The sequence below is a fragment of the Penicillium pulvis genome (assembly GCF_028828015.1).
Source record: "Penicillium pulvis strain IBT 33274 chromosome Unknown scaffold_8_segment0_segment0, whole genome shotgun sequence".
Taxonomy (NCBI): Eukaryota; Fungi; Ascomycota; class Eurotiomycetes; order Eurotiales; family Aspergillaceae; genus Penicillium; species Penicillium pulvis.
Window position 1 is genome coordinate 2,371,064 of NW_026643080.1, and position 19,063 is coordinate 2,390,126.

The window sequence follows — 19,063 nt, forward strand, 5'->3', positions numbered from 1 at the left end:
CAAAATGGAATCTCTACAGTTGCCTGTATCTCAGATGACAGAATATGCAATTTACATTGGAACATTATATCCTCCGAAGTCAGATTCAGCAAGAACATAAAACCTAAAGCATGTGAAGATGATGAGATCAAGGGTCATCGCGGGCGACGCCATTATTACAGCTTCCTCACATTCAAGCTGAACCCTCTTCAATCCATTAAAATGTTTCGAACAGAAATTCCCATGAGCTAAGATATCGCAGTCCTGGTGGAGTATAATTTCCGGACACCCCATTCAGTCGAAAGCCCTTCATCTTTACTTACCAACCACTACCCATTGGTATATGCATGCAGAGCTTTGAGCTTCTGGCTTTATTGACCTTGATTCTAGAGATCACTCTTTTGTGCAATCAGCTACTCCGTTCCATTTGAAACCATCAAATGAAGTTCCGACGAGGTTGTCGATTCTTCCAAAGAGTCATGGCATTTTTTAACATATCTTCGCGAGAATCAAAGAAAACTCTGGCCACTAAGTCGCCTTGCTATTCATCCAGCATCATGGCATCTAAAAAATGTTATAATACATTCTGCGACCGTACCGACGGTCCCCCACAAGATAGCTGCAGTATAGATACCGAGGATCCAGCGAACATAGTATCCCGCCACGAACTTCAAACCAAGATCATAGATCTTGTCACACCCAGTGATTATATCGACAGCAATGAGTGTGTTGAAAGTCCTCCTCAATACAGCCACAGAGAGACATCGAAAAGCCAGGGATCTCTCCATCCCACCACAAGCTTCAGACTGAGATCATAGATCTTGCCGCATCCAGTGAATATATTGACAGCAGTGAATATGTTGACAGCAGTGAATATGTTGACAGCAGTGAATATGTTGACAGCAATGAACATGTCAATGGCTTCCCTCAATACAACCACGATAGAGATACCCAAAAGGCAGGGGACACGCCATCCCGCCACGAGCTTCAAACCGAAATCATACACCTTTGGAAGGCCTTATGGCATGGTTTGTACGAGATAGACGATGGTGATGGTGTCTACAGAAGACGCATGCACTACGAGCGACTTGAGACCCTCTACCAGGGCACGGGTCTCTCCATGTGGTGGTTCACGATAGGAAACGTCATTAAGCTTTCCGAAGGGAATATTGAGACTCTACTTTTGTTTAATAATACACCAATTTCAGATCTGAAGTCAGTGGTGGAAGTTTTGAAAGCATATGTGAGCGAGATTGCGAATCTAAAGCAGCTGTTCTCGATTCTGGGCGAAGCGCAGTTGGAGTTGGGCCAGTTATTGGTGCCGAATGCTGATGTCCAAGAGATGAAAAAAAAGACGAGAAAGCGGTTTTTGGCGGTTGCTCAACCCATGGAGCGACGGATCAAAAAGTATAATGTGAGGATGAATGTTTTGACAATGACCATGTCAGATGAGGCCATAGCATCAAGAAATGAAGATGTGGGAAAGTCCGTCTATTCCATTGTATTCCCATCAGAGGATGCTGAATACTAAAATCCCTGCTCTTTCTTACTGTACTAGACTATATGAAATGGCACTTTGCTCAAATAGCTAAAGAATTGATTTCCAGCGTTAGTACTTTTATTGCAATTGTATTTGATGAACATGATTACCTACATCAAATAAGTTAAACAGCCCCCTTGCTCCCTAGTTTGTGAACAGCAATTCTGGTCGGAGTGACCATTACTCATATGGAGAAAATGCCATTGTAAAAGAAGACAAAGTAAGACAATGTCACAGCTACAGGTGGTGATTAGTGACTCGTCAGATAAGGACATGAGATCGACCTGTGGGATCCACTGTGGAGCTCTCGGTGTTATTCTGGCTCTCATTGGATATTACTCTACATGCGTCCCGCAAATGATCGGAGCTGGCTCCACAGCGAAGTATACACACGGATTCTCCGTGGTTTAACAACGTCGATTGGCTGTAGCACTGCAATGCCCCTTTGCGTTGCCCCTAAATACTCGGAGATATTCTAAGCTCCGTCTACAAGCTCATTGATTAACTCCGGCTCATATGATTACAGAAAGTATTTAGTCGCACTTGTCGCCCCTCGTTAAGACATCTTCACCATACAACTTCTTTCCAACGCAAAATTCAAACAACTGACCGGGCCAAGCTATACAACATGACCCCATTCACGTCTGCGTCGACTGGTGAGGAGGTCTGCAAAATTCTTTCTTCTCACATCAATGCACGCAAAGGTATCGTCCACTGAGTGAACAGAAGGTCACTTCCCTCCTACCTGTACCCAAGAAACATAACTGATCTGAGGCAGTCTTGATCACTGGCGTCACTCCAGGAAGTATAGGAGGCGAAGCGGCATTTCAAATTTCGCGACATGCCCCGTCGCTGCTTGTCCTAGCAGGCCGCAATACCCAGACCCTCCAGGAACTTGACGAGAAAATCAAGTTGGAAACACCTAGTGCTAAAACAAGACTGCTTGTTTGCGATCTAAGCTCCCAAGAAAGCGTTCGCAAGGCCGCTGAGGAGGTCAACGCGTATCCTGAGACTATCGACGTTATGATCAACAGTGCAGGTGTAATGGCCACTCCATACAGTGTCACCAAAGAAGGTTTGGAATTGCAATTTGGAACGAATCATATTGGTCATTTCCTCTTAACAAACTTGATTCTGGGCAATTTCCTACAAAAAGGTGCTACAAACATTAGAGTGGTGAACGTTAGCAGCTCTGGACACAAGAGAGGGCCCGTTCGGTTTGACGATCCTGGATTCGAGGTACGCACTATTCTTCTTGCATATGTCTTCCATGCCTTGAAGTTGTTGATTCATTTTTCAAATAGCATGGGAAATCCTATGACAAGTGGCAGGCCTATGGGCAAAGCAAGACTGCAAATATACTTTTCTCCGTATCATTGGCGGAAAAGCTTGGAGCAAAGGGTGTACAGTCGTTCAGTCTTTATCCAGGCCGAATGGTTACCGGAATTGTGAAGCATCTGTCAATGGAAGATTGGCTCAAGGCTGGTATATCTTTCCGTCTATAACTCCAGTTTTCATGTGGCAAAGCTGACTTTGATCACAATGCTAGGCTGGAAGCACTCAGATGGAAGCATGAATACCGATCCAAAGCTGAAATGGACGACCACAAGGCATGGTGCGGCTACATTGATTGTAGCAGCGTACAATCCAAGCATTTCCGGTATGCATCGTCATTGTTTTCCTCTTGTAAGGTGTTCACAATCATCGATATTAACGGGCAGCATACAGACCAGAATGGATCATACATGGTCAACAGCCAGGTCAACAATAGTGAGGCAGCGGATTACGCTCTCGACTCACAAAATGCAGAGAGGCTATGGAGAATCAGTGAGGACCTTGTTGGCCAGAAGTTCCGCTATTAGTACTCGAAAGCAATGCTTCATGCAATCGTAGTATAATCATTTCTTTTCCACTCTCGCCTGATTTTCTGTGCAGCCAAAAACGTCGCCTTTGCAAATATGGAAGTTCCTAGTCCCTTTCCAGTAGTCGCGTCTGCTTGGCATTGGGAAATGCGAGTAAAAAAGTGACGGCAGAGTGAATCGGTCGCTCCCATTTTCTTGTAGAGGTCGCTGGGAGTTTGGGATCGGCTTGACTGTGCGAGAGTCTCTAGCGCCTCGAACATAGACTCATATACAACAACCAGCCCTAGCCAGTAGAACAGTAGAATATGTATGCTGGAAATATTGGAGAAGGTTATTGTTTGCATCTGGTCGTGTGCATCGATTGGCATGGACGAGGCTGGGCCGGCTTGGGTCATGAAAAGTGGGAGATTATTCTCCAATTCTAGCTGATGATACCAGCTCAGAAGGTCCCTCTCAATATCCACTGACGTTTTTAATGTCTCATCAGCTGATTCCCAATTCATGTCGCCAATGTCCTTCTTTTGCTGTAGGTCCCAGAATAGTGTAATTGCTTTGAACAGAATTTCGAGAAGCTGATCGAATAGGTCAAACAAAGAGCTTGTTTGCAAGTGCATTATTGGGGCACGCTTTTGCGGGCCATCGATGCAGAGGCGAAGAATCTAGATCTGTCAACACACAATGTGCAGTATTTTGAAATAAATGCAGTGTCCTACCTCGATAGTACGTAGTCGACGTAGGTCGTGATCATTGAGTCCTCCGCCGGAAATACGATATTCGGACATGAGTTTATAAGCTGCCTCCACATGTATCTGCCATGCATTATTCTGATCCGGGGCCGAATTATAAGTCTCATAGAGTGCCAAGATCATTCCAGTGCGAATGAGATCGGTTGGATCGCTTAGTTGTCTTAGTCCTAATATCTGCTGTACGAGTAGACCATAAGAATGTCTACTCAAATGCGACAGCGTGTTGTCTTTCCGCGATTTGGCAGTATGTATCAACACCAGAGCAGATAATGACCCATTGACGAGTCTCGACTGCGAGCTCACCAGCGAAGACAGAGTCTCCACCCAATGAATTGGCGACTGATAAGTGATGGAGGCGGATGATTTTGGGGGGAGGTAATCATCCATAAATTGAGAAAATAGCTGTGTTTTGTTCTGATTTGCTGCAAGAGATAATTCTCTCTGCATTAGAGGCGAGTTCCTTCTCGCCATTACACCGTTGCTGCCACATTCACATCCTCGATTGGTATATTGATTTCTGGCAAGCAAGGAGAAATCACTCACAGTTGCCTATACCCGCCACATAAGCTACCTGATGACTGACACCGGAAGCATTGCGGATTATTTTTGTCGCACTACGGCGATGCATGAGCGTTTCTGGCCACCTTACAAAAGGATGACCCGGCCTACCTTGACCTTCCTTGCAATACATGTTCGACAGCTCTTAGCGCGCCAAGAGCTCCTTCCCATCTCAGTCCCTTGAAATTTGTTGGAAAGGACCAGTTCTTCTTTCTGCTGTTATTCAAGGGGAGTGAAAGCCTTCAAAGGCTCGTTAACTCCGTCATATTGCGCTATCGCCGCACGTGAAAATCCCGTGACCGTGCAAGCCGCTGAGTAATTACAAGGTTGGTAACCAACTTACTAAAACTTCTGGACTGTTTGATTATTATGTGTGAGTTGTGACCTTGGAGCTGTATACTATATTAAGGGAAATAGTGCTTGTTGTAGACGACACCACACATGTGTACCTATCGACATCATTGATAGTTCGAGGTTGCTGACTCAATGCAACGAGGCAGCAACTTATCAAGACCTAAACCCCACTTCACTATTAGCATACAAAGAAATCCAGAGCTGTAATGATGGCCAACTTACTTGCAAAGCTATTTATTGTGTGGAATCACACATACAGGCATAATCAGAATCGTTGTTGTTCAGCTAATCTACCCTTGGGGCGTTGATGGCATCCACACCCCGGTACTCGAAGTACTTGTTCCATTCAGGGTCTTCGATCAACGCCTGCTTCAGGCTTGTCTCATAGGAGATGGAGAACTCTGGTCCCTCGTCCGATTCAGGAGACGGATTGCGCGACGGGTAGATGATGATAACACCTTGCGTCAAACGATCAATCAGGTGACGGTACACTAATGGCTTGCCAAAGCCAAAGTCGGCAGCGGTGATGTTAGCGTCACGATGATCTGTCTGGAGTAGTGACATTGGTGGATGGGCATCGATGCGGATGTTCAACGCAGTTTTGTCCCGGACAGTGGCTACCACATCCAACGTCTGATCGAGAGCTTCTTGGGTAATACTGTTCGTCAGCGCACGGATGTACGATGCTAGTTTGGAAATCGGCCACTCGAAAATAACCTCTCTTGCCGTCGGCGACTGAACGGGCGCAGCATTTGACAGGGCACCAGCCATGACGTTGTGTTGAATACGTACAGGGGGCTTGGGGCTGTGCATTCTTCGCCGCATATCAATGGCCTCACACCAGAACAACGGGTCCGACAGATCTTGTTTGAATGCCGGAGCCCGCAGGCGCGAGGCTGTGCGCCAAATGAATGCAGAGAAGGCGTCGTAGGTGGAGATCCAGGACCCATCGGTCGGAGAGGCGAGCTTCTTAAGCTCTGCTGCCTTGCTCTTAGGCAAATGAAAAAGTAGCATCTCCGCTTCAATGTGGCCGGGGTGGCGCTCTGGCGCTGGTGGGCCATCGATCTTGGATTCCTCAGGTACTTCAGCCTTGGTTATGCGAGATAAATCGAGGCAAGCGGGATCCCAGGAGGGGGCAGGTGTGTTGTTGACGATTGCGAAGCAGTGCTCGGCCAGCTGATGGGTGAGGCCAGCCCATCCCATAACATCATTGCTGTAGTGATGGTGGTGCATGATAAAGACCAGTCCACCTCGAAGGAAATTAGCCTTATAGGCTGCCACCACTGGGCTGTTATCCGGATGAGCTTCGGGCTTCTCTCCATACGTCATTGGAGGCACGCTCCAGCGATTGAGATCGCCCAATGTTGAAGTACAGAAGTTGGCTTTCTCAATCTCGTCAAAAGAAGGATAAATACCGCTGTCTTCTGCAGAGTCTAGCCATTGAACAACGAACTGAACAGTGCTGTCCTTCTTCTTGACAAAGGAATGTCCGCCTGCTGGATCCTTTTCGATTGTACCGCAGATATGGCGAACCTGACTCAGAGTCTTCTCAAGGCCGGCTTTCAACAAGTCTGCTACTCGGCTCTTATTGGCATCGTCCAGTCGAAAAAAGAGGGCGTAATTATTGTAGGTGCAAACTGTCAGGTAGTCGAGCGTCGAGACTTTGAACCTCTCCTCTTCTGGGTCATTTTCCCAATTAGATGGGTGGATATAAAAGACTTTTTCATTGGGCATAGCTGTTTATTGACCCGGAGGAATGAGACGGATAGTGTGTTGGAAGATGGTGGCATACCAAATGTGCAGCCCACAGCCCCAAGCTCTATGGGGGCGTGATGCTACCAAACACCGGAACGCCTACCGGCGGCGACTTTCATTACCCCTCTCTTCCATTGGGAAACTAGGATTAGCGACGAATGAAAGGACCTGAGAGGCTTTTACCGCAATTTCATACCTCTTTTGGAAGTCCAGGCAGAAGCGCTACACTAAGGTCTTAGGGGTAATCCTAATTGCGTGACGTCGTATTACAACCAGAGATACGCAATATAGGTTCCGTTATAGTAATTTTGCGTTTAGTAGTTTGCCAATATCCTTTTCAAATCTCTGCTAGGTCCAAATATTGAGGTAACAGGAGCTACTCATCTCTGTTCTTCTTGCAACGACAACTGGCAAGTAAGTTGTTCACATGCATTTAAGAAGTAAAATTCACTGGTGCACATGAGATGTTCACGGCAATCTTCCCTTTCATAGTTAGTAAGTTAATTAAGCCCACCAAAGTCTTGAGACGACTACCCGTGCTAGTGCGTGATCTATTCGAGCTCGAGATTTGGAAACGGGTCCATTGGCGTTGAAATGAAATGATACTGGATGTGCATGTGGGTCTAATTTGAGACACAGCTTGTATATAAAAGGGGGCTGATCGCGTCTTGTACTGAAACTTAAGGCAATGACGTTGTGATCGCTTGCTTGTGGTAAGTAAAATACCTTAGTTATATTCTGCTAGCGAATAATGTCCGCGTTTGCACTTTTAGCACCGCTCTAGTGGATACACCGATACAAGGGTTATGAAACATGGGTCAAGGCGTTCCAAGGTGCCGGGACGGGAGCGGAACCCTTGACCACAATGAAACCTTGGAGAGATGCAATAATAAGAATCTGAGCAACAGTCTCCATTTTCCAAGATCAAGGAGAAAATTCATATGCTTGGGAGGTTGGTAGTATAAGAATGTCGAAATTGATAGTAGCCACTGGCAGGTCCCTTTTTATTAAATTTTTTCCGCTCCCAGAAGATGAAGCCGCACCAATACCAAAAGAATACACCCTGCCTCAAATTTGGCCCCATAATTTCCATTGGACCCTCCCCGCTGGACCTGCACCTAGTATAAATCGGAAATCAGATGTGGCCAATCGAAGAAACCGACTCTTTAGCCTTACTGACCATTGTCTGCGATTCGGCTACGCCCCTGCGAAAGGCAGATGATCTTGTTCAAGGTCGAACTCCGTCTGCTTTGCTTGGCCGGCCCTGTCTGGCAGCTTTCTCGTATCTCCGCGATTCTGCCGCTTCCAATAATCTGGGTAATGTTGGCCAGCCTGCCGTTGCTTTAGCCATGTTGTTCCGACAGCCTACCGGCTCCGCTGAGCGAGTTCAAGTCGTCTTCCCAGCGCTTGCTGTCAAGTTGGCGCTTATCATGTCAACCTCGCCCGGGGATGTCGAGCCGAGCAAACCACTGTCCATATATGGTAATGATTCACTGATGGCAGTCAAAGTGCGGAACTAGAATTGGCTGAGAATGTATGCCACTGTCGCTGTGTTTGATGTCATGGGTGGAGCACCACTTTCCAGAAACTGCTGACTTGGTAGTTGCAAAGGGCAGGATCGATGGCAGTTCTTGAGGGGGGCAATCTGTATGTATGCTAGTTTCAGCAATCTTGGGTATTTTCAATTGAGGAGGAAACATAGCCTGGAAATAACACTCCACTCATGGAATTTCTCTTATTATAGAGGCTCGGTAGCTTCCTTTAGACTGCCCAGGTGATATATATTTCAACGCCACTAAGGATTGTTCAGCCCCATAACTTATGGTTTGGCCAATCGGGATCCTGTTACCGCCCCACCCGACCCATCAATATCGGGAAAACTTTTCACTTCCTTTATATCGCCATTATGGAGCCACTCTTTCACAAGCACATCCGATATGGTGTAGTGGCTAACATCGTCGTCTCTCACACGACAGCCGGGGGTTCGATTCCCCCTATCGGAGTTACTTTTTTGTTTGTTTTTCCATGGATGTCTCCTTCTTTGTTATGCTTCTTCCAAGCATTCTGCTTTGGTTAAGGAGAGACACAAGACTCTCAAAGAGTGGTGGTTCTTTTTATCGCTCCTCGGGTAGAAACTACCACAAGAATATTATCTTATAGCCTTTTGATAACTCTACGACCAGATAGTAATTGTTTTCTAGAGATTCTAACTGTGAGACGGAGGCAAACATGTTTCGAAGTAGTGTTTTCCAGTATTTCTTTCCTGTACGCTAACTCTACTGAACAAATGGAGATACATTCATTCGAGCAATCCCAAGAAGTTACTGACTCTTGGGTAGCAGCTGTACAAAATAAACCATAGATATGCCCTAGGCGAACATCTACAGGTCGTCATAGATGGCCGAGCCATCATAACAGTGAACGCTCACTGTCTTATTCTGAATTTCCAGCTCACTGAAGCTGCAATCACCGGGGTCCTCCATTCCAATCCAGAGTGGCTCCTGACACTTCTCGTCGCTATACAGTACCGTCAGCATCACTTCCGCTTTTTACGGGGGGTTAACTGCAACTCACGTATAGAAGTCGCATACAACATCTTCTGGGAGTTCAGCTCCGTTGATGTTTTTTCTCCTGTCGATTATTAGCTTCATCTCCGATCCGTCATCTTAGATCAATGCTTACGATCCAACTGGTAGCAGAACACAGGTGTCATCTGCCTTGATTTCAATCTCCTTTCCCGAGCATTTCTCCTGAGAATAGAGAATGGCCGGATCCTGTAGATTGTTGGCGTCCACTTAGCTTTCGATCTGTCAAGCACCCAATCAGAAAAGAATTCGTACCTTATACGTTGCGGCGGAGACTGTGCAAGAGAGGAGTGCCAGTGCCAGGACCTTGTAGGACATCATCTTGAGGTATGTTTTGAAGAATGGTATATAGCCTAGAGAGGGTCAACGAGAAAAAAAGTAAAATAGGGGGGAAAAAAACAAGTTAGGCGCATGAGGTACGCCTAAGGGCTAATTATTAAATAACAGCATCTGGAATGATGATGGCTGGCTATTGATGATCGTCGGTTACACAAAATGATGGTCAAATGCAAGGGGTGCATATATTGGCTTAACACACAGCATTCTATTGGGGGGGGCACAAGAGGAAAGCGGGTACTAAAATAGAGACAATTACACCGAGGGGACTAGGAATGACATAGACAGTGCAGGAACAGGGCGATTGCTGAGGTCATGAAGAGACAAGCCCGCGTAGTTTGCAGAGAATAGGTACCAGGTACCTTGCTTTCATGATGTAGTGCCATGCTTATTCAGTCCGTAGAAATTGAGTGTGAAAATGTGTTCTGTCTTAGCTGTTTCAATGAGATCTATGAGGTTAAACCTAACTCGAAACCTTGTCATACTCTAAAGACACCCCAGAGTCTATCGGTATTCCTCTCGGAAAACCATGATTCTCTCAGTCTCTTGTCCGTTACTATCCTCTTCAATCCACGCACGCCACATGCCCCCAGAATTGAAGTTAGAGACGACCTTGCCTCGGCGCAATTGCCCACAAGCAGCCGGAGCGGAATCAGCTTCAATGCCGATAATGCCACCCTCACCCTCGCCAGTAATGCGCCATCGCTGCCCAGCAGAGCGTTGTAGCTCACCACCAGGGCCAGCTACCGCAGTGATAGCATCAGCTAGACTGAGACCGGGGGCAGAAAACCGCAGCATTGCAGCTGCGGTATGCGCAGCCGCAACACGGAGGAACGAATCTCCATTTCCGGTTCCCGAGACTGCCATGGCACGTTTCTTGGAAGTCGTATCAGATGGACTCTCATAGCTCAAGGCACGCTTTTCGGAGCCCAAGTCTGTCTGATCTGTCTTCGACCCAGTCGGAAGAGATGTATAAGCCGGAGCACGGGTTTCCCTTAAGGTCGGAGGTAGACAGTCCGCCAACCAGCCTTTTGCCTCCTGGAAGTAATCTCCAAGCGATGGAGACGAAGACGCGCCCGCCGCCAGCTTACCATCCGACACAATCTCATCCCAAGATTCGGCCCAAAAGCCAGCACCAAGCGTCGGAGTATCCCCAATTCGACCGGGGAGTTTATTCGTCATCCCACCAGTACTGGTAGCAACAGCCAAATTACCCCACTGATCTAAACAAACACAGCCGACAGTGCCCTGACTAAGTGAAAGAGGTTCCGCCTCCCCTTTCAAACCCCGCTGATGCTCGTCCCAGCGACGCTTTGTCCAGAACCATTCGTCAGATTTGAACTCCAGTCCCCATTCGCGAGCCAATTCCTCCACCTGAGGACCATGCAGCTGAGAATGCAAAGAACCTCCATCATTGCTCCGCTTGCCGTCCACATGATACCCAGTGCGTAAGAGGGACTCGCGTGCAAGACGGATAGGGTGTCGGACATTCTTCACACCCATGACACCAGCGCCGCGCTTTATTGTGCCTTCTAGGTTGGCGGCAGAACCTTGTACTGATGTGACCATTACGGAGGCCTCCATCTCGATTGTGCCCGCTGTAGTGAAGACGCTGCCCCTTCCGCAATTGAATAGCTCGTCATCTTCCATTAAGGATACGGCATGCACTGCGGCATCGAGAGCCGAGGCACCGTTGGTGAGGAGCGCATGAGTGGAGCGGAGATAAGACTGGAGCGAGGCGTAATGGGCGGCGTAGAGATCCGGCGGAAGGGTGGCGCGTTTAAGATTTCCTGCTCCTCCGTGGAGGATTAATGCAGGTTTAAAAGACGCTGAGGTTTCAGACATTGCCATGGCTGTGGTGTGAGTGCGAGGTGTTGAAGTGTTCGTGAGGGGTAGAGGTCGGTGCAGATAAAGCGGAGAAACGGGAATACACGGCATATAGTCCGCATTGAGAAAGATAAGAATCCTAGAGACCCAAGCTTCAGTTTGTTTCTCAAGGTATGAACTCAGGAAAGCTATCGAAGCCGGAATTAATATATGCAGAGTAAAAGTGTATTATGCTGTTAGCGATGCGTTAATGTACAAGAATCCACCACGGACCCATCTCCAAACCGCTTTTTGCATCAGATGAGCAGAGATATTCTTTTGGGTGGGCCACCCGGCCACGAAACGAACACATACGCCGGTCTCAGGAACCAGCCATGTGGATAAACCCGCCGTCCACAGAAACACATTGCTCCGAAACACAAGCCGGGAAGGCGGTATAAAAAGCGTAAAGGAAAACGAAAACAGGAACTCTATGCCATGTCGTTTAAAAATGATGAGCAGAACCGAACACCTGAGAAGAGAGACTCAATGTGGGGATGTTATGAAGACAGATATCGAAGAGAAGTAGGGGCCATCGGCCACCGAGGAGTATGAATCGATCGTATTGATGACAGGGGTGATTTAAGCAAGAGCCTTCTGCTCAGAGGGAGGAGGAGGAGGGAGCTAAATTCAAACTCAAGTTAATCAATGGCTCATAGACTACGTTGAAGGGAGCTTCACATACCTCGAGCTTTGTGTTGTCGGCCATCATTCGCTGGAAACCAATTCCGACACCCTCAATAACTGCAAGGAAGACGGCACACATGATAGCGGAGTTACGGGCGGCCTTGACACCACCACGAACGGCGAGGGCACCACCGGTGAAGAAACCGGCGGTAATGGCGTTCCAGGGATCCTCCTAAATTCCCCAATCGTCAATAAGATGTTCCCGGGTAAAATCTCCGACAGTAGACATACCTTCTTTCGGATACCCTTAATAGCACAGTCGAATGTTGAGAACAAACCACCCTGTTGATACGTCAGTACAAAATTATACACCTGATCCTTTGTCAAGCAATCATACCCAAACACCAAAGTTTCCACCGAGCACAGGCGCGCGAGCCTTGATGGCAGTGAGTGCACCTATCCGGCGCTCACCATAGGGGCTGTTACGGAAACCCTTAACACCATGCCAGACAGCACCACCAATAGCCTAGAAACACAGGTCAGTAATCCGATCTCAACGCGATTGACGCTACGCGTCGACCAAAACATACACCCATGCAGAAAGCACCACCGAAATCGCTCAACGCGACCCAGGGGCAGGGATCCCGAGTGTGATCCATTATGTGTTAATTTGAGGGAGGGTCGTGTCAGAAGGGGATGACGAGTCGGAAGGTCGGGAAAGTGACGCGATCACTCGGGGAGGGCAGATGGCGTCTCGAAGGTGACGGGGATAGACGAGATCGTTGATTTGAATTGAAAGGTCGGAAGATCGACAAGTGGATGGCAGTCCGGGCCAAGTAGTGAAGGTAAGCTGAACCGGCAACAAGTGGACGAGATAAGGTCGGGGTTGCGGGTCGACGACTTTTTCTTCGATTTTGCGGCCCGGGGTACACGTGACTACACGTGATGATTGACCCGGTCGCCACCGATTTACTAACTTTTCCTGCTTTGAACTATGCATTGTGATTCGGGTGCTTCAGGAAGAAACCAAGGTTTCACTGCGAACTACTCGATCCGGGGTCAAAGGGTAAGATACTGGCCTATCCGATCGTGCATGACATCTTCGGTGGCTGTGCCACCGAAGAACTTTCTTCCATTTTTTCCCGATTCCTCCTTGGATCGGATATGCGGCTCTCCATGTATATACATGTTAAACATATACATATGTTCTACTACAGTATAATATTACCCCGGAACGCTAGGCGTTGGTACAGTACATAGGGCATTGACAATCACTGCGTTCGACGCCATCAAAGCGTTCTATTAACCAGTATCCTAGTCATGAGAACGGCAGGTGATTTAGCTTCGCCCATTTTTACTATATTCATGGATGCTCACCGAGCAGGGATCTTTCATCTCTAATATATAGAAGTAGGTATCTGCTACACATCAACTCTTAGTTCTGTTTGGAGCAGTTCTAATGGTTCTATTTCGATGCCTCTCCCCCCTAAGACCTCACCTATATATTTTGGGGGTCTAAGTAAGTGCTTTAATCTTGATAGCTCTAAAAGTTGGGGAAAAAAATGAAATAAAATAAAAAGAAAAAGCCGGCTTAATGTCCCCGAAGGTCCTGACAGGGCCTTGGCTAAGATATTCAAATTCTTTAAAAATCCAGAAGTTCGCAGTCTTCGTACAAGGACCTTCGAACCCAGCCACCGAAACGTAAGCGCATGACACAAGTCTATATACATATGGGAATGGCCCTTCCTTTCATCTTTGGAGTCCGGGAGTAAGGCCTTAAGCCTGAATGGTTGCTGTCTGCTGAAATGCCCTTGTCGGTAGCCTCTGCTCGAACCGGGCATCAATCTCTTCAACCCGCAGTCCTTTCGCTTCCGGAATCTCGAAGAAGATGATTGCTAGGGCAATAATTGAGAATCCGGCAAAAATGAACCCAACCTTGCCTCCCAAATTGCCATCCGCAGTGCTATACATATACGGCACCGAGAATTGGAACGCCCAGCTAAAGACAAACTGCACCGTAAATCCCAGAGCTTGGGTCTTGGCTCGCAATCGCAGAGTCGACATCTCCGCCGCAACCACAGGGTAGGTACTGCCCACACCCATGCCGTAAACAAAGTTAGTCACCACGATTGCACAGCCCACGAACCAGAAGGCGGTTGACGAGCTAAAACACCCTGCAATTCCAATTACCGACCATAGAACCGTGATAACGCTAGTTGCATAAAGTAGGATCGCGCGGCGTCCCACTCTATTCATCAAGTACCATGATATCAGGATGGCTGGAATGAGGAGGCACAAGGAGGCGGTCGTGACATTCAACGCATTCTGCGCACTCATCCCGCCCAGCTCCACGAAATAAGTCGCGTTTTGAATCATAGCGATGCCTACGAGACTTTGCAGCATGTTTGCATAGCACACAATGCGCGTACGCCGCCAGTTCGCGCCACGAAAACATTCCTGGAAAGCGGGAGCTTCAGCGCTATTTTGGGCCTCCCGCTCATGCTCGAGGGCACGCGCAAGGCGACGGACCGCGGGCTCTGCTTGCGCTTCCGGAAGGAGGCGGGTATAGGCGACGGTCGCCTTGGGAAGGCTCCCGCGCTTCACGAAGTAATTGGGACTTTCTGGGATGAGCCAGGGGCAAATGGCTGCAAAACCGGTGGGAATCGTTTCTAGGGCGAACAGAAGCTGTATAATTGAATTAATGTTGATTTTCCGGAGTCTTAGAATGAGTTGCACTTACGCGATAGGCCATCTGGCCGGACATGGAGATTCGCGAGTTGAGCCCAGCTACGGCGATGACTTGTCCAATGGCCTGATACTTTTAGTTAGCCAAGAATCTGACTACAATTGGACTAAGGGGAGCGCACCATGGTAAGAGTATATGCTGACAACAGCGGCCCTTTCAGTTCCACAGGGGCTACCTCGGAGATGTATGTTTGCGAGGCTGGAAGCATGAAGCCCAATCCAACACCAATGATGATCTTTGCGAAGAGGAAGAGAACTCGACGGTTTTGTAACACGTCAAGTTGATCACAAAAAACACAGATCAAACTTCCGGCCACTGCAATGGTGCCTCCAAACGACACAGAGAATTTGCAACCCCATCTGTCAGACAAAGGACCAGACAACATGGCTCCTATCATGATACCCACAGCCACCATTGATGTCCAGAGGGAGAGCCATACAGCAGGAATCGTACCAGAGCTATCACCAAATGATGCCCTATTGGATGTCACGAGTTAGAAAGGAAGGATCGAGGCAAGAGTGGGGAGACCTACTGGAAGGCGGGCATGGCAGTCATCAGACTGATGAGGAGGTTATCGAAGCCAAACACAAATGGACTCATGGACATAACGGTGCAGCATGTGATTATTCGAGGGCTTTGCTTGCAGGCCTCCCAAAGTGACCGCTGCTCTTCGTTGCTTTCATCCTGTTTCTGTGCAGACGAGACCTGTTCAAGGTGCTCCAGGTCATCTTGCCTTACCTTTTCAATTTCGCTCATGAGTGGAATCTTAACAGAGTAAGGGTAAATGATGGTTATAGTATGAGCTGTACGTCTGCATTGAGGACATTGTAATCATGAAGAAGTTGGGGATTAAATAGTCAAGAATTGCAGTTCACCATGCCCCGTGATCATGAACCCGACAAAAGGTGATGATAGCCGCTAGAATGCCGGGGCTGCACGAAATTTTGTGGGGGAGGCTTTCTGCGATATCGTTAGTGGGTGCTGTCACGTCAACCATTCCAATGGTTGGACAATTATTTATTATTTCGCCGCGGCGAAATTCATTGTGGTCCACTCCCAAGTTCCCCCGAGTTTCGCCGTGAAGTGACCAAACGGTGTCGACCCCAATCTTTGCTGCTAACAAAACACACCGTCCCACGATATTTCAGACGTGGCGAATGTGGAGCTTGTCGTCTGTCGCTGACTCTACTTAATCATGGCGCGTGCCCCCCCCCCTTCACCACTGTTTGCTATTAAATCAAAGCTTTCAACATGTCAATTCCAAGTGATACCCTTCCCTATCAAAATGCCGGTCTCTCAATTGATGATCGCCTGGATGATCTCATTGACCGGATGACGAAAGACGAGAAAGCCGCTGTTCTGTTCCATGACATGATCGTCATGGGCCAAGACGGAGCTCTTGCGCCAGCAGTCGCACAGTTCAACATTCCCAGCAACTCAGATCTCATCAATCAGAAGCAGATGACACATTTCAATCTTCTGGGTCCAATAAAAGATGCCCGAACAGCTGCAAAGTGGTATAACAACATCCAGCGCGAAGCCCTCAAGACACGACTGGGTATTCCTGTGACAATATCCACCGATCCGCGCAATCATTTCACCGACAACGTGGGCACCAGCTTCGAGGCAGGCATCTTCTCACAGTGGCCCGAATCACTCGGGCTAGCGGCGCTACGGTCTGCCGATCTCGTTGAACAGTTCGCCGACATTGCCCGGCAGGAGTATCTAGCGGTCGGGCTACGACTGGCCTTGCACCCGCAGGTCGATCTAGCTACAGAGCCGCGTTGGGCGCGCATCAACGCTACTTTCGGCGAGGACGCAGACTTGACTTCGGAGTTGGTGGCTGCGTACATCCGCGGCTTCCAGGGAGCCGGCCTGGGGCCACATGCTGTGTCGACGATGACCAAGCATTTCCCCGGAGGTGGACCCCAGAAGGATGGGGAAGACCCGCACTTCACGTATGGCCGTGAACAGGTTTATCCGGGAAACCAATTTGAGTATCATCTGAAGCCGTTCAAGGCTGCTATCGCCGCGGGCGCGGCGCAGATGATGCCGTATTACGGGATGCCAGTCAACACGTCGTATGAGGAGGTGGGCTTTGCTTTCAACAAGCCTCTCATTACGGGACTCTTGCGCGAAGACTTAGGGTTCCAGGGCATTGTTGTTACGGATTGGGGGCTGGTCACCGATAAAGCCATTTTTGGCGAGCCCATGCCGGCAAGGGCATGGGGCCTTGAGCACCTCTCTCGATCAGAGCGCATTCAGCGCATCTTGGATGCAGGATGCGATCAACTGGGTGGCGAGTCTTGTCCTGAGCTGCTCGGCGAGCTAGTCGCCAATGGTCAGATTACTGAACAACGGCTAGACCAGTCAGTTCGTCGTCTTCTGCGGGAGAAGTTCCTGTTGGGCTTGTTCGACGATCGCTTCGTGGACGAAGATGCCGCTGCGCAAATAGTCGGCAAGGCGGAGTGGTGCAAGTTGGGTGCTGATGCGCAAAGACGCAGCTATACTTTACTGACTAACTCCAACAATTGCCTGCCACTATCGCACGCTCATCTCCACACAGCTAAGCTTTATCTCGAGGGCATACCAGCAGAAGCTGTGGAAGCACGGGGTCTAAAGGTGGTGGAAGACCCCGCTGACGCCGACATCGCTCTGTTGCGCCTAAAAACAGCATATGAACCTCGTCCCGGCAAGTTTGAGTCGATGTTCCACGCAGGCTCCTTGGAGTACAGTGAAGAGGAGAAAGCCCGTCAAGCAAAGGTTTTTGCCGCAGTGCCATCGGTCATCGTGGATCTCTACGCTGATCGTCCTCCGGTGGTACCGGAGATTATCCGACAGGCATCTGCAGTCTTTTTGTCGTATGGAAGCTCGCCCGATGCCTTCCTGGATGTCGCACTAGGAGTTTATGGCCCTGAGGGTAAGTTGCCCTTTGATCTGCCTTCGTCCATGAAGGCGGTCCAGGAGTCAAACTCGGATACTCCATATGATACTCAGGACCCTCTCTTCCGATTTGGCCACGGTCTTCGGTATGGTGCTTGAGGGTATATGTTCTGTTTGCTCTGTATTATGCCAGTCCATTCAAAAGATAGATGTTTTGTGCCATAGTAACCGATATAGAGATGAATTTTTATGAAATGCTCCTGAGTCAACTTTACAAATTGAGTCAAAGCGATCTTGATCTTAAATAAACGTCCTCTGCCATCTATGGCTGATGCCCTTCTCGTCCTTCTTTTATGACAGGTTATGAAGCTTACATGTTCAAACCCCCATGATAATTTTCATCCTCAGCGCCGTTCCTACGGCCAATCCCGCGCCCACCTGCCACCAGCCTCGTTTCTCTGCTGCAAACTGCATCACATGGTCGTAGATAAACAGCTCCAAGGCCGGATCGACAAACCGGTCATATGAGTCCCGCATTTCCCCAGCATACTGCTTGAAGAACTTCTCTGCTGCCGCTCGCGAATGGAACAACAGCTCCTCGTACCCTCCCCGAGCAACCACAAGCCGGTAATCGAATTGCGTCTGGTCGAATATCCGCGCCAGTTGATCGGGCGAAATATCTAAGCTCCGGTGGCGGGTATATACCGCACCTGTCGAGGATATAAAAGACGCATGCTGATCCCATCGTTCCTCAAAGTCCGATTCACTGACAACTCCGTTGGCGGAGTGCTGTATGGGAATGATCACTCGGACGATTTCTTCCTCGCTCAGGGAATCTTTCGCGATTTGCCGTGTTGCCTCTGTGCTCAGTGGTTCAGTGATGAATATTTGGAAAGGCTCCGCGAAAATATGTTCTCCAGCCGTTCGGCGGTAGTCCTCCGTTGTGAAGGATCCCTGCATAACCTCCAGCCTGGGCCAGGTGAGTCGAGCGAAGGCATCATATTTAGATGCTTCTTTGAGAGGAAGTAAGGCACTTCGGTCTAGAATTGTTTTATTGAGGGTTTGCAGGGCTAGGCCTTGCTCGTATTGGTGAATGATGCCCAGGTTTTGGGCGATGGAAATAGTCTGCTCGGCGTGAATAACTCGAAATTCATGGCGAAATTGAGCCTCGTTCAAGGTGGGAATTTTACGGGATAAAATTGTGAGATGCATCATGAGACGATTCT

At 48.6% G+C, this 19,063-nt stretch overlaps 11 protein-coding genes across 11 annotated transcripts; 4 read left to right on the forward strand and 7 right to left on the reverse strand.

Annotated features, from left to right (window-relative positions):
- Positions 1–699: 699 nt before the first annotated feature.
- On the forward strand, positions 700–1,510 carry N7503_010306 (uncharacterized protein; the record flags this gene model as incomplete). The annotated part of the gene is made up of 2 exons (XM_057069852.1): positions 700–703; positions 798–1,510. The coding sequence occupies 2 exons, from the start codon at positions 700–702 to the stop codon at positions 1,508–1,510; spliced, it is 717 nt and encodes a 238-aa protein (XP_056916463.1).
- Positions 1,511–2,147: 637 nt separating this feature from the next.
- On the forward strand, positions 2,148–3,381 carry N7503_010307 (short-chain dehydrogenase; the record flags this gene model as incomplete). The annotated part of the gene is made up of 5 exons (XM_057069853.1): positions 2,148–2,223; positions 2,298–2,758; positions 2,824–3,004; positions 3,069–3,179; positions 3,248–3,381. The coding sequence occupies 5 exons, from the start codon at positions 2,148–2,150 to the stop codon at positions 3,379–3,381; spliced, it is 963 nt and encodes a 320-aa protein (XP_056916464.1).
- A 17-nt stretch (positions 3,382–3,398) lies between these two features.
- Positions 3,399–3,995, reverse strand: N7503_010308 (uncharacterized protein; the record flags this gene model as incomplete). Its single annotated transcript, XM_057069854.1, has 1 exon — positions 3,399–3,995. One exon carries the CDS (start codon positions 3,993–3,995, stop codon positions 3,399–3,401), a length of 597 nt encoding a protein of 198 aa, XP_056916465.1.
- A 1,329-nt stretch (positions 3,996–5,324) lies between these two features.
- Positions 5,325–6,773, reverse strand: N7503_010309 (uncharacterized protein; the record flags this gene model as incomplete). The annotated part of the gene is made up of 1 exon (XM_057069855.1): positions 5,325–6,773. One exon carries the CDS (start codon positions 6,771–6,773, stop codon positions 5,325–5,327), a length of 1,449 nt encoding a protein of 482 aa, XP_056916466.1.
- Positions 6,774–7,933: 1,160 nt separating this feature from the next.
- On the forward strand, positions 7,934–8,314 carry N7503_010310 (uncharacterized protein; the record flags this gene model as incomplete). The annotated part of the gene is made up of 1 exon (XM_057069856.1): positions 7,934–8,314. The coding sequence occupies one exon, from the start codon at positions 7,934–7,936 to the stop codon at positions 8,312–8,314; it is 381 nt and encodes a 126-aa protein (XP_056916467.1).
- An 861-nt stretch (positions 8,315–9,175) lies between these two features.
- On the reverse strand, positions 9,176–9,700 carry N7503_010311 (uncharacterized protein; the record flags this gene model as incomplete). Its single annotated transcript, XM_057069857.1, has 4 exons — positions 9,176–9,311; positions 9,369–9,425; positions 9,477–9,568; positions 9,635–9,700. 4 exons carry the CDS (start codon positions 9,698–9,700, stop codon positions 9,176–9,178), a joined length of 351 nt encoding a protein of 116 aa, XP_056916468.1.
- A 519-nt stretch (positions 9,701–10,219) lies between these two features.
- N7503_010312 (isoaspartyl peptidase/L-asparaginase) lies at positions 10,220–11,566 on the reverse strand (the record flags this gene model as incomplete). The annotated part of the gene is made up of 1 exon (XM_057069858.1): positions 10,220–11,566. One exon carries the CDS (start codon positions 11,564–11,566, stop codon positions 10,220–10,222), a length of 1,347 nt encoding a protein of 448 aa, XP_056916469.1.
- Positions 11,567–11,726: 160 nt separating this feature from the next.
- On the reverse strand, positions 11,727–12,967 carry N7503_010313 (protein transporter TIM17). The gene is made up of 5 exons (XM_057069859.1): positions 12,799–12,967; positions 12,606–12,734; positions 12,500–12,550; positions 12,267–12,440; positions 11,727–12,205 (listed from the first exon to the last, which is right to left on the reverse strand). The coding sequence occupies exons 1-5, from the start codon at positions 12,865–12,867 to the stop codon at positions 12,164–12,166; spliced, it is 465 nt and encodes a 154-aa protein (XP_056916470.1). The 5' UTR covers positions 12,868–12,967; the 3' UTR covers positions 11,727–12,163.
- A 1,017-nt stretch (positions 12,968–13,984) lies between these two features.
- Positions 13,985–15,710, reverse strand: N7503_010314 (uncharacterized protein; the record flags this gene model as incomplete). The annotated part of the gene is made up of 4 exons (XM_057069860.1): positions 13,985–14,893; positions 14,949–15,020; positions 15,076–15,430; positions 15,487–15,710. The coding sequence occupies 4 exons, from the start codon at positions 15,708–15,710 to the stop codon at positions 13,985–13,987; spliced, it is 1,560 nt and encodes a 519-aa protein (XP_056916471.1).
- Positions 15,711–16,205: 495 nt separating this feature from the next.
- On the forward strand, positions 16,206–17,996 carry N7503_010315 (glycoside hydrolase family 3 protein; the record flags this gene model as incomplete). The annotated part of the gene is made up of 1 exon (XM_057069861.1): positions 16,206–17,996. One exon carries the CDS (start codon positions 16,206–16,208, stop codon positions 17,994–17,996), a length of 1,791 nt encoding a protein of 596 aa, XP_056916472.1.
- A 219-nt stretch (positions 17,997–18,215) lies between these two features.
- N7503_010316 (uncharacterized protein) lies at positions 18,216–19,049 on the reverse strand (the record flags this gene model as incomplete). The annotated part of the gene is made up of 1 exon (XM_057069862.1): positions 18,216–19,049. One exon carries the CDS (start codon positions 19,047–19,049, stop codon positions 18,216–18,218), a length of 834 nt encoding a protein of 277 aa, XP_056916473.1.
- Positions 19,050–19,063: the final 14 nt, after the last annotated feature.

Coding starts and splice junctions, on each gene's coding strand:
- N7503_010313 (XM_057069859.1), bottom strand. CDS start 12,867: ATGGATCACACTCGGGATCCCTGCCCCTGGGTCGCGTTGAGCGATTTC. Junction 12,551..12,605: donor GTGGAAACTTTGGTGTTTGG/GTATGATTGCTT, acceptor ACGTATCAACAG/GGTGGTTTGTTCTCAACATT. Junction 12,206..12,266: donor CCGACAACACAAAGCTCGAG/GTATGTGAAGCT, acceptor GTTTGAATTTAG/CTCCCTCCTCCTCCTCCCTC.